The sequence below is a fragment of the Rhamphochromis longiceps genome, linkage group LG17 (genome assembly GCF_057381845.1).
Source record: "Rhamphochromis longiceps isolate RC_006_pf linkage group LG17, R_longiceps_female_GT1.1, whole genome shotgun sequence".
Classification (NCBI taxonomy): Eukaryota; Metazoa; Chordata; class Actinopteri; order Cichliformes; family Cichlidae; genus Rhamphochromis; species Rhamphochromis longiceps.
The window spans coordinates 9,085,288-9,100,466 of record NC_140573.1 but is presented as its reverse complement, the minus strand read 5'-3'; the positions used below and the strand labels follow the sequence as shown (position 1 = coordinate 9,100,466).

The following is a 15,179-nucleotide window of genomic DNA, read 5'->3' as shown; positions in this document are numbered from 1 at the left end:
AAGTTGGACTTGGTGGAGTGCTAATCTCATTACCATGACAGTCTGGTACAGCACCCACATCACTGCTGATCTTGTGCCAATCTGTTGGTTCAAGTCACACTGCACTTCCTGTTACTTGGGAATAAGAGGCCATCATATTTGATACAAGCTTCTAAACCCCAACCAGGAGGCAGCATTTCATCATTTTTCCAGTTGGAGATGAGAGGAACTCTGTGGCAGTCCACCACCTCCTGCTTGACCACTAAAATGAAGCAATGTTGCAAAAGTACCACTTTGGCGCCTCTGGGTGTCATATTATTCTGTATGGCATCGTTAGATTGTTAAATTACAGGCATCAGTGCATGAACAGCTTGTCTTACTTACTTTACATATAGGGGTAATAGGGTAAAGGGGTTGAGGACATGATTGGTGGTAGAGAAGAAGAAGAAAAAGATGTGATAAACTAATCTGTTGTTTGTTTTTCATCTTTGATGTTTTTTTTTGGTTTTTTTGGTGTCTTATCATTTGAATTTCGATTGATATTAAACCATGTGAGAAATTCGGAACCAAAAAATCCCTATTTGTTGCAGCTGTTAAAAAACAGACGTTTGACTGATCTCATTCCATTCTGCTTTTTGTAATTCAGCGAGCTTGAAGGTTAAAACCACTGGTGTCGGCTTTAATAATGTGCTCTATTTAAAAACATTATCAACTGTGTAAAATGTTCATCTTAAACTATTTTCTGGAGCTGTTAAATAAATGTCTTAGAAAGTAAAATAATACTTTTAAAACGAAGTACAGTTGAAGTTGCATTAAATGGTACCTTACTATATATACACTATATTGCCAAAAGTATTTGCTTGTCTGCCTTCACACTTATATGAACTTGAGTGACATCCCATTCTTAATCCATGGGGTTTGCAGCTATAACAGCTTCAACTCAGCTGGGAAGGCTTTCCACAAGGTTTAGGAGTGTTTATGGGAATTTTTGACCATTCTTCCAGAAGTGCACTTGCGCTCTAATTGATCCCAGGAGTGCACGGTCAGGACTCTGTGCAGGCCAGTCAAGTTCTCCCACACCAAACGCACTCATCCATGCGTTTATGGACCTTGCTTTGTGCACTGATGCACATTCATGTTAGATCAGGAAAGGTCCCCAAACTGTTCCCATACAGTTGGGAGCATGAAATGAAAGAATTACAAGTTCCTCTCACTGGATATTATGAGGGACAGCCCCAACAAGTACCCTTGTCCTGGCAACCACCAAACCCGCAGTCATCCAGATGGAGAAGTGTGATTCGTTGCTCCAGACGAGACATCTGCACTGCTCTAGTCTGTGGCGTGCTTTATACCACTTTATTCATCACTTTGCATGGCACTTGGTGACATAAGGCTGTTGTTCGACCGTTGTTCACTGTTCCTGAAGGCCACATGAATTTTGGAGGTCTGTAGAGATTGACTTTGTAGAAAGTTGGTGACCTCTGTGCACGATGCACCTCAGCTCTGTGATTTTACATAGCCTACCACTACATGGCCAAGTTGCTGTTGTTCCCAATCATTTCATCTTTGTTATAATATCACTAACAGTTGATTGTGGAATATTTAGTAGTGAGAAAATTTCACAGCTGGACTTGTTCCTCTATCACGGTAACATTCTGGAATTTACTGAGCTCTTCTTTTACAAATGTTTGTGGAAGCAGTCTGCATGCCTAGCTGCTTCATTTTATACACCTGTGGTCATGGAAGTGATTGCAACATCTGAATTCAATGATTTGGATGGCTGCATTTTGACTTTTGGCAATATAGTGTAGCTTCCACCACTGACAGCTGCAGCTCTCTCACCTTAAATGTAGAATCGGTATGTTTACCAGTATATCTGCTTGCAGTCGCGTGTGTGCATCTAAGTAAAATCCTCTCTGTACACTGTAGTCTTTAACCTTTCGCTGATCAACTGATTCAAGCTCAAACTACACTTGCTGCTGCTATTGCTATTATTGTTAGCTATTTCCAATACTTTTGTATCTGCATATGGTACTACAAAAAACCGAGTGTGGCATTTTCCGAATAATGGTCATTCATGGCCACAGCCACTGACAGCAAGGAGACCTACAAGTTAGTCTAACTTTAAATTTTGCATGCATTGGACTATAAAATATTTGTTTTCTTATCCTGTTAGGGGGTCACAGATGAACTGGAGCCTGTCCTAGCTGACATTAAGGGAGAGGTGGGCTATGTGAAGGAGAAATATCAAAATTAGAGTGCAAGAACAAAAGATTCTTATGAAAAAACATTGGTTGTGTACGCGAAGGGAGCATTTCTAAATGTACTTCACATATTTTTTTAAAAAAGGATTTGAAATGACTCCTAGTAGAAATAAAGTTGTAGACCAAAAAATCACGCACAAGTGATGCAAAAAAAATATTAAATTATAATATTTAATACGGCAAGCTGTCTCTCCTGCGCTCAGTATTAGGTGTCTGCTGTGGAGATCAGTCCACATATTAAAATATTACTGCGTGCATTCCTTTAGTTTCAGCCTCGGAGAGAAGCGGGAAACAAGAGCTGATGACAAAGAGCACGAGCAAGTCACCCAATACTAATGATTTCCTGACAGACTCTCTCTTAAGCACACTTCTGGAAAACAATTTATTTCACCTCAAAAGAGAAACAGCGAGAGGACAACCAATTAGCATGATGTTTCTGCAACATTTCTAACTTTGAGTTGTTTTATTTTTTTACCTACTTGCCACTTTTTCTTCCTCGTAAATCTCTGTGTCCGTGTTTCTGTCTGCAGGAGAAGGCAGCTGAAGGAGAGCGTATATGGTGACAAGCTGCAGCAGTACAACACAGGAGGAGGTACGACCCCCCTCCTAACACTGCGCTCTTTATTTCTTTATCACGATACATAAAATATGATGTGTTAAAACAGTGTGTGTATTCGAGCTTTCTGCCTTTCTCCTCAGAGGTGACTCTGAGGCCAGACATGTTCAGTGGACCCACACCCACTGTGACCTTTCCCAGCCTTTCTGAGGGTCACAGTTCACCAGGGGTCAAGATCTATATTGACCCTTTCACCTACGAGGACCCCAATGAGGCTGTGCGGGAGTTTGCCAAAGAAATCGATCCCTCCTGTGTCAAAATAGAGGAAGTCATCGGATCAGGTAGATATTTTAAGTGCCTTCATGTGTTTGGTGACCCTTTCGCTTTCGTCATGTTGTTTCTATAAGCTGCTGAAAGATAATCTCAGCAAGGGAAAATCTGTATTTATTTTCAGATGTGTTGAATAACCATTGCATTCATTCAGTGTAAGCAAAATCAGTTGAAGGTTGAGATGAAAAAATAACCACAATCACAGCACTGCTATCCTCTACAAAGTGCCTCAAAACACAAGCTAGAAAAGCAAACCTTGGTTTATTTAATGAAACCAACCGCCATGTGAAGGAGCAGATCCTCTACAGAAAATTAATCAAATTTCTCAACTGTGCCAGACTTTAGTGTGAATGAGGAAGATCTGGAATCACACAATGCCAGTTTATTATTTTGCTTTATTTTTCCTTTGAAGTCAGGAGAGATGTTTTATTCATGTTGAAAACTTTCACAGGAATAAATTAAAACTGTCTTCATGCATTCTCTTTGGCTATCTGCACTCTCACTGTAAAAATGCTGTATGATGTTTGGCAAACAGAGAACGCTGAGAGTCCCAGGGCTGCTGGGGGGGGGGGGTATTTTGGCTATTGGATGAGAAAAGGAGAAAGGAAAAGAGGAAGGAAAGAAAAACAAGGAACACCTTTAAAGTATAAAGCTGAGTGTGAGTTATCATCCACTTCAGTTATCAGTCGTTGGGCTTCAGTATCGCGCAAAAGTCTTAAGCCACCCCTCATTTCACTGGAAAATAAATGCAGCAGTTTTATTGAAGTGTGTACAAACATAAAGGAAACTAGTCTAAGGCAGCGGTCTCCAACCTTTTTTGCGCCACAGACCGGTTTATGCCCGACATTATTTTCACGGACCGGCCTTTAAGGTGGCGCAGATAAATACAACAAAATAAAACTAGTACCGGTACCGAAAAAAAAAGAAGATTTATTCATAACACACGTGAAAAGACCCAGGAAATCGAGTTAACGATAAAAACGATAACAAAATAACACTGAAAACCGATAAAAACCCTGAAAACCATACATTTCACACCTGAGCTTCAACTCTCGCAGCCTGGTACCAAACGACTCACGGATTGGTACCGGTCCGAGGCCTGGGGGTTGGGGACCGCTGGTCTAAGGAGCTTGGAAAGAAAAGCGTCTGGACTTCTTTAAGTTGCTTGAAGACGTTTCACCTCTCATCCGAGAAACTTCTTCAGTTCTAAAGTTTAGATAAAAACCTTAGAACACTGATCAGGGGGTCCTTTTTGCCTTTTGTGGGGGACACTCCCATAGGGCTTAAATCTGGGACTCTCCACCAAGAAGCTTCTCAGATGAGAGGTGAAACGTCTTCAAGCAACTTAAAGAATTCCAGACGCTTTTCTTTCCAAGCTCCTTAGACTGTGATGACCTGGATGACTGAGAACCTTCACAGACATAAAGGAAACTACAATATATAAGTCAAAAACACAGTTTGTACAATTCAAACAAGCTTGAAAGTCAATATTTTGTATGACCAACTTCATTCTTCAGCACAGACTAAACTTTCTTTTTTTCTTCCTTACACCGCTGAGTGAAATGCAACTCCAAAACCATGACTAAGCCTCCATTGTGTTTTATATGGTGGCTGTAGTAGCTGTACACACTCATTGTTGTACCTCTATTCTCATCCACTTCATAATAATGACATACAGCTTTTAAGAATGGCTTCTTTACCGTTTTTGACGTGGCTTTGGGAAACAGTGGATGAATCAATTGGGGGCCTGATGCATCTTTCAGGGTATCCACATTCAGATTGGATGAAGGGTTTGGGAGTTTCAGGTCCTAAATATGTGCCACTCTCTTTTTAAAGGCACAAAAGGTAGTTGGACAGTTGAGTCAAAAGCTATTTCAGGTAGGTGCGGGCAATTCCTTCGTTATGTCATTATCACTTAAGCAGATAAAGGTAGATAAGCAGATAAAAGGCCTGAAGTTGATTTGAGGTTTGATTTGGAAGATTTTGCTGTAAACAGACAACATGCGGTCAAAGGAGCTCTCCATGCAGGTGAAACAAGCCATCCAGAAAAAAACCATCTGAGAAAGTGCTACAATATTAGGAGTGAGTGACCTGGAAGATAACAGTGGTGGATGATCGTCCACTAAATTTCCCCTTGTGGGACAATTAAAGGATTTTTCTAATCATTTCCATGGTGAAGAGGAAACCCCTTCACAACAGCCAACCAAGTGAACAACACTCTCCAGGAAATAGGCGTATCGATATCCAAGTCTACCATAATAATAAGACTGCATGAAAGCAAATACAGAGGATTCACTGCAAGGTGCGAGCCACTCATAAGCCTCAAGAATAGAAAGGCTAGATTGGACTAGCCTGCTAAAACACTGAAAGCTGGTGCAGTAAAGGCCTGGCAGAGTATTAAAAAGAAGAAAACGCAGCATCTACTGATGTCCATGGGGTCAAGAAGACTTCAGGCTGTTATTACCAGCAAAGGCTTTTAAAACAAGTATTAGAAACTAACAATTTATTTTCAGGTATTTAATTAGTTCAGTTGCTTTTGACCTGCATTTGAAATGAAGCGATTGTGTTAAGTTCCTTACATTTTTATGCAATCTTTTTGTTCAACCCAAAGTGCATAAAGATACAACTTAAAATTCTTTGCTAAGTTGTCTGTTACTGGTTCATCCTTGAGTTACTTATGCTGGATAGGTCAAAGAAAAAAAGATTTCCTCCAAAAATGTTCAGGACTAGACTGAAAATGAGCCAAAAACCATCCAGTGTCCAAAGACAAATCCACAGAAAGCTGAGAAAATTAGTGCTCAAGACTACCTTAAAAAATCAAATATGACAGCTTAGAATCAAAATTTAAAGAAATGAATTGTAGCCCAAGACTTTTGCACATACATAGCCAAAAAAAACTGATTATATAAGGATATTAGAGCTATGTATTTATGTTTACTACTGTTCTATCCCCCCAGAAAAAAATTGCATATATTTATTGTTTGTTATCAGGACGTCAGAAAAGGGACTCATAAGTTTTGGAGCCCTCACCCATTGAGGAAATATTTCTAAAAATATTTCAAAGTAATTCCTCCCCAAAATTAATCAGCAATTTCTATAACGCATTTATGAGTTTCAGTACAAGTGCAACTTTGGATATTAAGGCAAGGTGGGAAGCTGAGACTGGCACTCAAATCTCAGAGGACGCCTGGGAAGAGGTGTTCGGTGAAGCCCATCTCGTGACTCTGGGCTGTGGAGAGAATTCAAATGGAAGGTGGTCATGAGATATTTTAGAACCCCAGAGATAATGGCCAAAATGAAGACTACAAATCCTGATACCTGCTGGCGAAATTGTGGTACTCATTTAGGAACCCACTCACATATATTCTGGTCATGCCCAAAAATCTGCTCATTTTGGAATAACATATTTAAAGTTCTCAATACAGTTTTCCAACAACCATTAACAAAAGACCAACAGTTCGCCATTTTAGGAGTATTACCAAATGGTTTTGCAGGAAACAGTAAAAAGTACCTCTTAAGAATCTTGCTTACAGCAGCACTAAAGTGTATTACTATTAAATGGCTGAATCTTGACCCACCTTCATATAATATGTGGATTGATAAAGTAAGAGAAATTTACCAGATGGAGGAAATAACATATACTCTGCGGATTCAGAGAGAGTTGTTTACTGAGCGTTGGCGACCCATACATGCTTTACTGTTTCAATAATTTAGCATAGGTCTGTTTCATTTTGTTCCTTCATGGCTATTAAGATTTTCACGTTTTTTAATATTACGTAAAGTTTCTTTTTTGGGGGGGGGGGGGGGTTTGCATCCCAGTTTTGTGTTGTTTCCTAATTGCAGTTCTTATTGTAATCTGTATTTCTGCACTGCGGTTCCTGTAACTGTCTTACTTGTGAACATTGCAATGTTTTAAATTATAATAAAATCTGAGTTAAAAAAAAGAAAGAAAGAAAGACAAGGGACTCACACTCTGAGACACGACCAGTGTCTGTGTGACAGTTTTAAAGAAAGCGATCTGGAGCTGCAGCTAAATTTAATAGGATCTTTCTTCACTCATGCTCTGCCAGGTTTTCTGAAATTTGGTTACTCGTGTTTGAACAGTATTACTGACCGACAACTAGACAGACCGACGAATAAAGCAGAAGCACTGAAGCCAGCTACCTCTGCCTCACAGGAATAATAGTATACATTCTCTACCAGATGTTCAGGACTGTTGTTTGCTACAAGTAGATTTTTAAAGGTAATATTAATGCTCATTGATTTAGTGTTTTCAAAGGTTTATATGTTGATCATATTGGCATTATTTGTTTAGATCTTATATCACAGCATTAGACCCACAAAGGTTGGAGGTTCACTTTAAACTATCATTTGGTTAATGGGAGGGAAAGGAATATGGATTCTTCAATATTGCAAGTAAGGTGATAGTTCAGTATGGTGCTTTCTTGAAGATGGTTATTTTTGCAAAGTGGATTCAGATTTGAACATATATTAAGCTGATATGAATCATTTTTCACATTATTCAAGGTGTGAATGGGTATATGCCTGCTCCTGTTTGTCTTTTGTTTTAGAGCAAGATTGCATAGAGATGGACCGATCCGATATTACATATCGGTATCGGTCCGATACTGACCTAAATTACTGGATCGGATATCGGAGAAAAATAAAAAATGTAATCCGATCCATTAAATATCACGAAAGCACCTCACAAAACTTGCAACACGCCGTAACTCACCTCAGAACGTTAGCACGTCGGAGCAGTATGCATCACGTGATAGAGCGGCTGTGGCATGCGGGACCTGTCGGTGGTCTGGATAGCATTTGGAGCTTCGCTAGCAACCCGGCATTTCATCTCCGACAAAGTTATCCCCGAGAGAAGTAAAGCAAGTGTGTAAGTCCATCTCTGAATGTTTGTAAAGCATTCCTGCGTTAAGCTTAACGAGCGACTGCCTCTCGCTCTCCGGCTGCTACTTCAATCATGAAACTGCTTAATGATCAGCTGATCGGCTTTTCTGTCGCAAGTCCGTGTCTCTTGTTTGCTTTTGGCCCACTTTGCACCAGAAAGAGGAAACCAGCAGCTGAACAACAGCAGCACGTTTAAGCTTGATCAGCTGTTGTTAGAATGTATTTAATATTACTTTCTACTCGAGGATCTTTTTCTACGTAGCTGACGCTGGTAACTGTGCAGGGGCGGATCTAGCAAAGTTTAGCCAGGGGGGCCGATAGGGCATTAACAGGGAAAAGGGGGCACAAAGACATACTTTTCTTTCTTATTCTCATTTAAAATGTCTCGCTTTTAATTATTCAATATTTATCTGAATCTTACACCCAAAGTTTTAATCTGATGTAAAATGTATAGAAGTCCATTACTGCATATAGTAACTGTTAAGTCTAATATACCCTAGTAAGCTATAGTACTTTTTCCTTTGGGAAGGTACCATCTGTGCAGTCTGCAATTTTGTTGAAGAAAGATGTTGAATCTATTTAATATTTCTTGAAAAATAATTGATTTCTGTGCATTTTTTTTCACACTGCATCAAATTAAGGTTGATTACGTCGATTAAGCATCATGAGGTGGAGCGTGAGGGGTGGTTCCCTATTTTTTATTTATTTATTTTTGTTGTTGCTGGGAGTTGGAACCCTATTAGTTAGGTTGCTTAATATTTACGCTAAGTACTCTTTAAAATACCAGAATAGGGAGGAAGGTGTAGGTTTGAGTTTATTAGATTGATCAGTATTGCTGAACTATGAAATTTTTTTTTTTTGCATACAGGTATAACAGAATAGCTTTAGTGTACTTGTTGTTTTAAACTTGAGTATGAACTTATACAAAATGCAGCAAGATATTTAAAAAAAACAGTTTTGTTGATTAAAAAACACTATATCGGATTCATATCGGTATCGGCAGATATCCAAATTTATGATATCGGTATCGGTATCGGACATAAAAAAGTGGTATCGTGCCATCTCTAAGATTGCATAAAACCTTTCTGGTCAAATTTCGTGAAACTTATTACTGTTTAATAATATATAAAAAATAACTGCCAGAGGCAGATGGTTGCTGTTACTCTCACATTTCAGCTCTTTTTGGCTTTTTACCCACTGCAACTGCAAGCGTAGCTGCTGTCAGCTCATATAAAGCGTTATTTTTTTATCTGACCTGGGTTCCCTGTCTGGACAATGGCGCTGCCTCTTTTCTGGTCAAGTGTGAGATGGAAAAGAAAGGATCACCTCCACCATGAATTTTAGCTGTGATGCCCCTGTCATTGTTAATGTTGTTACTATGTAACCAACCTTTTTAAATGGAACTGTTCATTTCAGCCAGCTGCCATCACAAGTGATGGGCAAAAACTGTGTAACCAGCAAGTAACCAAGACTTTTACTGAAGAAGAATTTTACTGAGTAGTCTAGTTTTCTTTCGGCACTTTGGTAAGTTGAATAGCTATCCTGCTATAATACAATTTGATTCTGTGAATACATTTTGTTAAAAAGCATAAAAGGTACATTTAATTTGTAGCATTCCCATATCCTTTACTAGAAAGTGACCACAGAGAGTTGATCAGGTTCTATAAATCTAAACATTGACTGTGTGCATTTCATCCACAAATTTACATCTTTACAGCCAATATGTGATGTTAAGCATTTTATTGAAAATTAATTGAGAGACATTTTTTCATCTCCCTTGAGATGCTCTGCTAAACCTTAACTGTAGCCACCGTCAGCTTCTTGTAGTTTGTTGGCCATGACAACTGACACACTTATCAATTGCCCAATTACTTTTTAACCTTTGAAACTGAGGGCGTGTTAATCAATGCAACACATTTGTTGAAGTCCTGGAATTAAAGCTAAATGTCTGCACTTTAATCTTTCTATATTTTTTGGATTCAACAGTAGTGGTATATGGAGGCAAAAATGCAAAATTTCTTATAGACCTAAGTCTGTTTCTTATTGGTCATAATTTATGGTCAACAAGAAACAGGAGTAAAACGTTATTCTTCAGATCTTACACTTTGATTCTCGTTACTTATTCTTCTTTTGACCAAAACCAATCACACTCAAAGCGATTGAGCTCACGGTGTTAAAGGTTGTGTATTAGAACTGCTGCGAGTATGTGCTGTGGGCTTTGGTCTGTTGAGGTACTCTGAGAGGCTTTTGGTAATCCCTCCCCCGTTTCTCGGTTTATTTCCCTCAGCGAAAGGGTTTCTCACCTAAGCCAGAGGTGACAGAGGAGGGCTGAAAACTGCAAGGAGGGAGGAGAAAATATGAGCCCGAGTAATATGAGATGGGCACCTTGAACCCTCAAACGGGCGGATCTCTACCTTTCTAAGTGATAGTGAAAGTTTATCCATAGCTGTTTGCCTTTTGTTTTTAATCTGTGTATTTCTTTGATACTTCCTCCTATGTCGAGCTCCCTCTGTGATTCAGCCCCCTCTGGAGTTTCACTTTTGTTTGTGTATAGCGAAATGCTAAACAAAGAACCGAAAGGGGGGTGGGCTGGGGGGCGGGGAGGAAGCAGAACAACAGATTGAGCAGGGAAGATAAAAGAAGAAAGCACCCCGAGGAGATAATAAAAATATCTCACCTTACTCCCTCATCCTCTCCCTCTGCGATAACACCCTCTCCTTTCCTCCTTTTGTATTACTATCACTGACATTGTAGGAATTGTCCTTCACAAAAAGCACTTTATTTGACTGAAGACAAATCATGAAACTCTTAAATTTATAAAAGGAAGTAGCAACCATATCTCATCTGACACTTCTTTACTAAGCAGCATACTTAGATATAATGTAGACGCAAGAATGTTTATAATACAGACTAAATCTTTCCTTTGATTTTCCCGTCATCTCTTTGACCTCGTTTTTTTTCCGAAGAGCGGTGACATGTCATCTGACATGGCCTCTCTTGGAGAAAAAACCCCATCCTTCCATCCCTTCTCCCTGCCTCGTCCTTATTATCATTGCCTGCTCATAACCACCCCTTGCGCTTTTCATAACAGCCCTCTCTCTGTCATCCCCTTCCCGTTCATTTTTTCTCTCCCTCTCCGTCTGTGCGTCGACTGGTTTACAGTGGTGACAGTAGATAGTTTTTAATGAGCAGTAAGATGTGGAGCAGAGATCACAGTGAGACAGGACGGCACAGCCTGGCATCCAATTCCCATTACTCATCCATTATTCACACACCGATTTTTATCTCTGGGATGAGGACTTTCATTTTGAAGTGACATTCAATTTTCATGTCCCCAATCAGCATAAAGCTGCATTTATTTTGACAAAAGACATCTGTGTCACAGAAAGGGAATTTTTTGCGCAAGGAACGAGTTCATTGAAGTTACAACCAGTTCGGCTTCCTTCACAGCAAAACACAAAGAAAACCGTAATGAGAGACACGTGAACTATTGAACCTCAAATCTATAGGTTACGCTTGATCTCCTACTGAATTTGAAAGTTTACTCACTTCCAAAGAAATAAACAGTCTCTAATTTTTATGGTAGTTTAATTTTAATCGAGAAACAAAAACAAAACAAAACTATACGAGGAATAGAGCATGAGGGAGAACACAACAAAGGGCAAGACTGAGACAATATGTACACACAGACGATAACGAGGGAACAGCCAGCAGAGATCAACTGAAACTAATTACAAATGACAAGACAGGGGAAGTAGAGATGAATACAAAGCACAAGAGACGAGAGGTCATCAAAATAAAACAGGAAATGACATAACAGACTAAAAGAATCTCATTTCACAGTAAAAAAAAAAAAATCAGATATATTGTTATAATGCTAATGTGCAGCACATACTCATGCACAAAAAGCATGAAGTAAACACTCTGTTATTAAAAGTTTTATTAAAGGTAAAATGAATCTCCTTTCCGTATTTTGTTATTATTTGGAGAAGTTGCATTTGCTTGTATTTTCTTACTCCACCTTGGTGACTTGTTGTGAACTGATGTTATGTTAAAAAAAGAACATGAATTATTTTCCTTTGTTCCAAACACTTTGGAAGCACAGCCTTTCGGCAGGTCATTTACTGAGGGTGGGACTCTATAAGAAGTGTATTGTATTTATTTCTGCTGTAGTGAGTATACAGAGGAAGGAAAATTGTAGTGTTTCGGCCATCGCTCCGCTCTGTTATGGAGGTGCTACACAGTATATCTTCAATAAAGCAATGCAAAAACTAATTTTTAAATGCTGAAGGGATTAGCAGAAAGAATAATCATGTGACTTGTGAAACCTGGTTGTTTCAAAAGTCACAATAAGGAAGTGTAAAACAAAAAAAAACAAAAAGAAAAAAGACGCATTGTTAACGTTGTTATAGTTTATAGTTCAATTATGACACGTGACTGATGATGGGGTCAAAATGTTTTTACATTTCTTTTAAACTCTAATGAAAAGGCAAACCTGATACGGCCTTAGCAGCGCACTATTTCCATCCAGCACTTTAACCCGGGCCGACTTTATTTACCTGAGAGATTATATTTGAGGAATATGTGCAAAACCGAGTATCCAAGCAACAACGGTGGCACTGTCCCTTTTATCTTGTTTGCCACCTCTGCTACACAACCTTTCCTCACCCTTGAGCGGTTATTGAGGGGATCCAATTTTTGTTGTTCTTTCATTTTGAAAAAAATAAAAAAATAAAATAAAATAAAAAATAAAAAGTGCCCTTGAGCAAAACCCCTCGACCTCAATCTAATCCGGTGAAGCTGCTCAGTGACCATCAGTATGACAGCGAGGGTGCAGATGGCAGCTTTTCAGCTTTCAGTGTTTGTATGTTTAACTTGCACTCCGTCACACACACGGCTCTCTAAGTCATCCAATTGAAAAGAAGAATGTGCTCAGTATGAACTCGAGCCTGTTTTTTTTATTTTTTATTTGAGCCCCGTTTTACATTATTAATGGGATTCAAATGCAGTAATTTAGTATCCCATTTTATTGGTAAATCATTTATTTAAGAGCTCAAAATTAAGGAATACTTTAGTGCACATTTTTTGTCCTGTTGGGGAAAAAAACGGAATTTGCTTTAATTTGACTCCTTTTATATTTTCAGGCGAGTTCGGTGAGGTATACAAAGGTCGCCTGAAACCTGTGGGGAAAAAAGAAATCCCTGTGGCCATCAAGACCCTGAAGGTGGGCTACTCTGAGAGGCAGAGGAGGGACTTCCTGTCAGAGGCCTCAATCATGGGCCAGTTTGACCAACCAAATATCATCAGACTGGAGGGCGTGGTCACCAAGAGCAGGCCTACGATGATAATCACAGAGTTCATGGAGAATGGAGCACTGGACTCATTTCTCAGGGTAACTGCTACACTTTAGACCACTTTCAGGATCGGGTCATTTAAAGGTTTGATTAAGGTTCCAATGAGGGGAAATTCCCAAGGAATAAGGAGTGCGACCGCACAGCTACTGTCCAGAGAGGGTCGATGTATTTAACCATTAATATAAACTGCATCAACCCCGACATAGCCAAGCTTACTAAAGTTTAATAATTAAGGCTTACGACACTTTTCTCCAACGTAAACAGGAGAAATATAACTGAAAAGAGGGAAAAAAGGCTTTCCACACTTACAGCAAGTTTTTGCCTAGCGACTCTAAGAACAACCATCACTTGTCTGGACAGCACTGCTCAGCAGCTCAAGGTGCTAATGGTGTGGTTGGTCAGGTTCAGTTCCCAACCATTTATCATCTAGAACTCAACATGATGCTTAAGAAAAATGAAGATAACATCACCTTCAGCCTGACAGGAAGAAACACACGATTTACAGTCTGAAATACAAATGATAAAAATTACGATTGAGCATCACACATTGACATGGTACAGTATTATATCACATGCTTTTGGGATATTTAATACCTCTACCAGATCTGGATCTGTTCATTTATTAGGCATACCTAATAAACCGGTAACTGAGTATAGGCACCTTCACCTTCGGTTCAAACTAAATAACCAAACAGAGCAACAGTTGGAGAGAGGAGGACTGTAAGTTTTTGAAGAAATAGACACAAAGACAGAAATAGCCTCTTGCGCTTCCCTTTCTCCTCTCTTCCTTCCTGTGCTCTTTCCGCCTCATCCTGCCAGCCTGACTGTCTGTCAGTCTGTCCGTCTCTTTGATCCTGCCCTCCTTTTGAGGCGCCTCTAAAAACAGAAAGAGAAACTCTTTGATGTTTGGTACTCACAGCGTGACCCCTTTTGACTCAGAAATCACCCGATGACTCATGCACACACACATACACAGACACACACATTCACAAACACAATGATCGATCTTCCTGGTGTTGCTGTCCTAGCGTGACCATCTTGGAGGCACAAGACCCAAAAGATCAATGCCGTGTGTGTGTGAGTGTGCCTAGAAGAAGGTCTTTGCCTGCAGAGGATTAGGCTAGAGGAGCATCAAAGGTGAGGTTTGATGCGCAAAGTGAATTAAAAGACACACACACACCTTCGACTGCAGAGATGTCAGTGGGGGATGTCAGTGATGTTTATAAGAAACAGAGACAGCCTGGCCCAGAGGTGAGGTAGCAAAAAGGCAAATATTTTGAGTTTTATCAAAAAATGTTTCATAAATCCAACAAAGCCTCCAGCAGCTCTAAACAGGAACTTTCTTAACTTTCCAAGCCACCTTTGTATAGTCTTGGTCAACTTGCTTTTGTTCTTTTCTTCTCTCTTTCTTTTTTTTGTACTTCTTTTTCTTATTCAGTACTATGCAAAAGTCTAGAGCGACCCTTCATTTCTTCATATTTTTTTATTCCAAGGAGACTGACTTTCTTTAAATGTTTCCAAGCAGTCTTGAGCAATGGCTTTCCAGACTTTCTGAAGGTCTTCCAAAGTTTTTTTTCTTTGGACATTGGCTGCTTTTTCATTCATTTTCAATCCAGTCCTTCCACCTGCCCATTTTCACATGAATGTTTGTTGTAACTCTGAATTAACAATCATTAGGAATAAAAAGGAATCTACCTCAAGGAATAAAGCACTGTTTTGTCCACACATGACATGCAGCTGGGCAAATAACCAACTTTAAATGATGTCTATAGGCAATTTATTATTAGCAGC

General features: G+C 39.4%; 1 protein-coding gene across 1 annotated transcript in view; it reads left to right on the top strand.

The window, feature by feature from the left end:
• LOC146649273 (ephrin type-B receptor 1-like) overlaps window positions 1-15,179 on the top strand; it is a 149,920-nt gene that overhangs the window by 108,521 nt on the left and 26,220 nt on the right. The window contains exons 12-14 of the mRNA XM_085387084.1: window positions 2,774-2,835; window positions 2,943-3,140; window positions 13,179-13,426. Coding sequence (XP_085243210.1) covers window positions 2,774-2,835; window positions 2,943-3,140; window positions 13,179-13,426 — 508 coding nt within the window. The remainder of the gene's footprint in view (window positions 1-2,773; window positions 2,836-2,942; window positions 3,141-13,178; window positions 13,427-15,179) is intronic.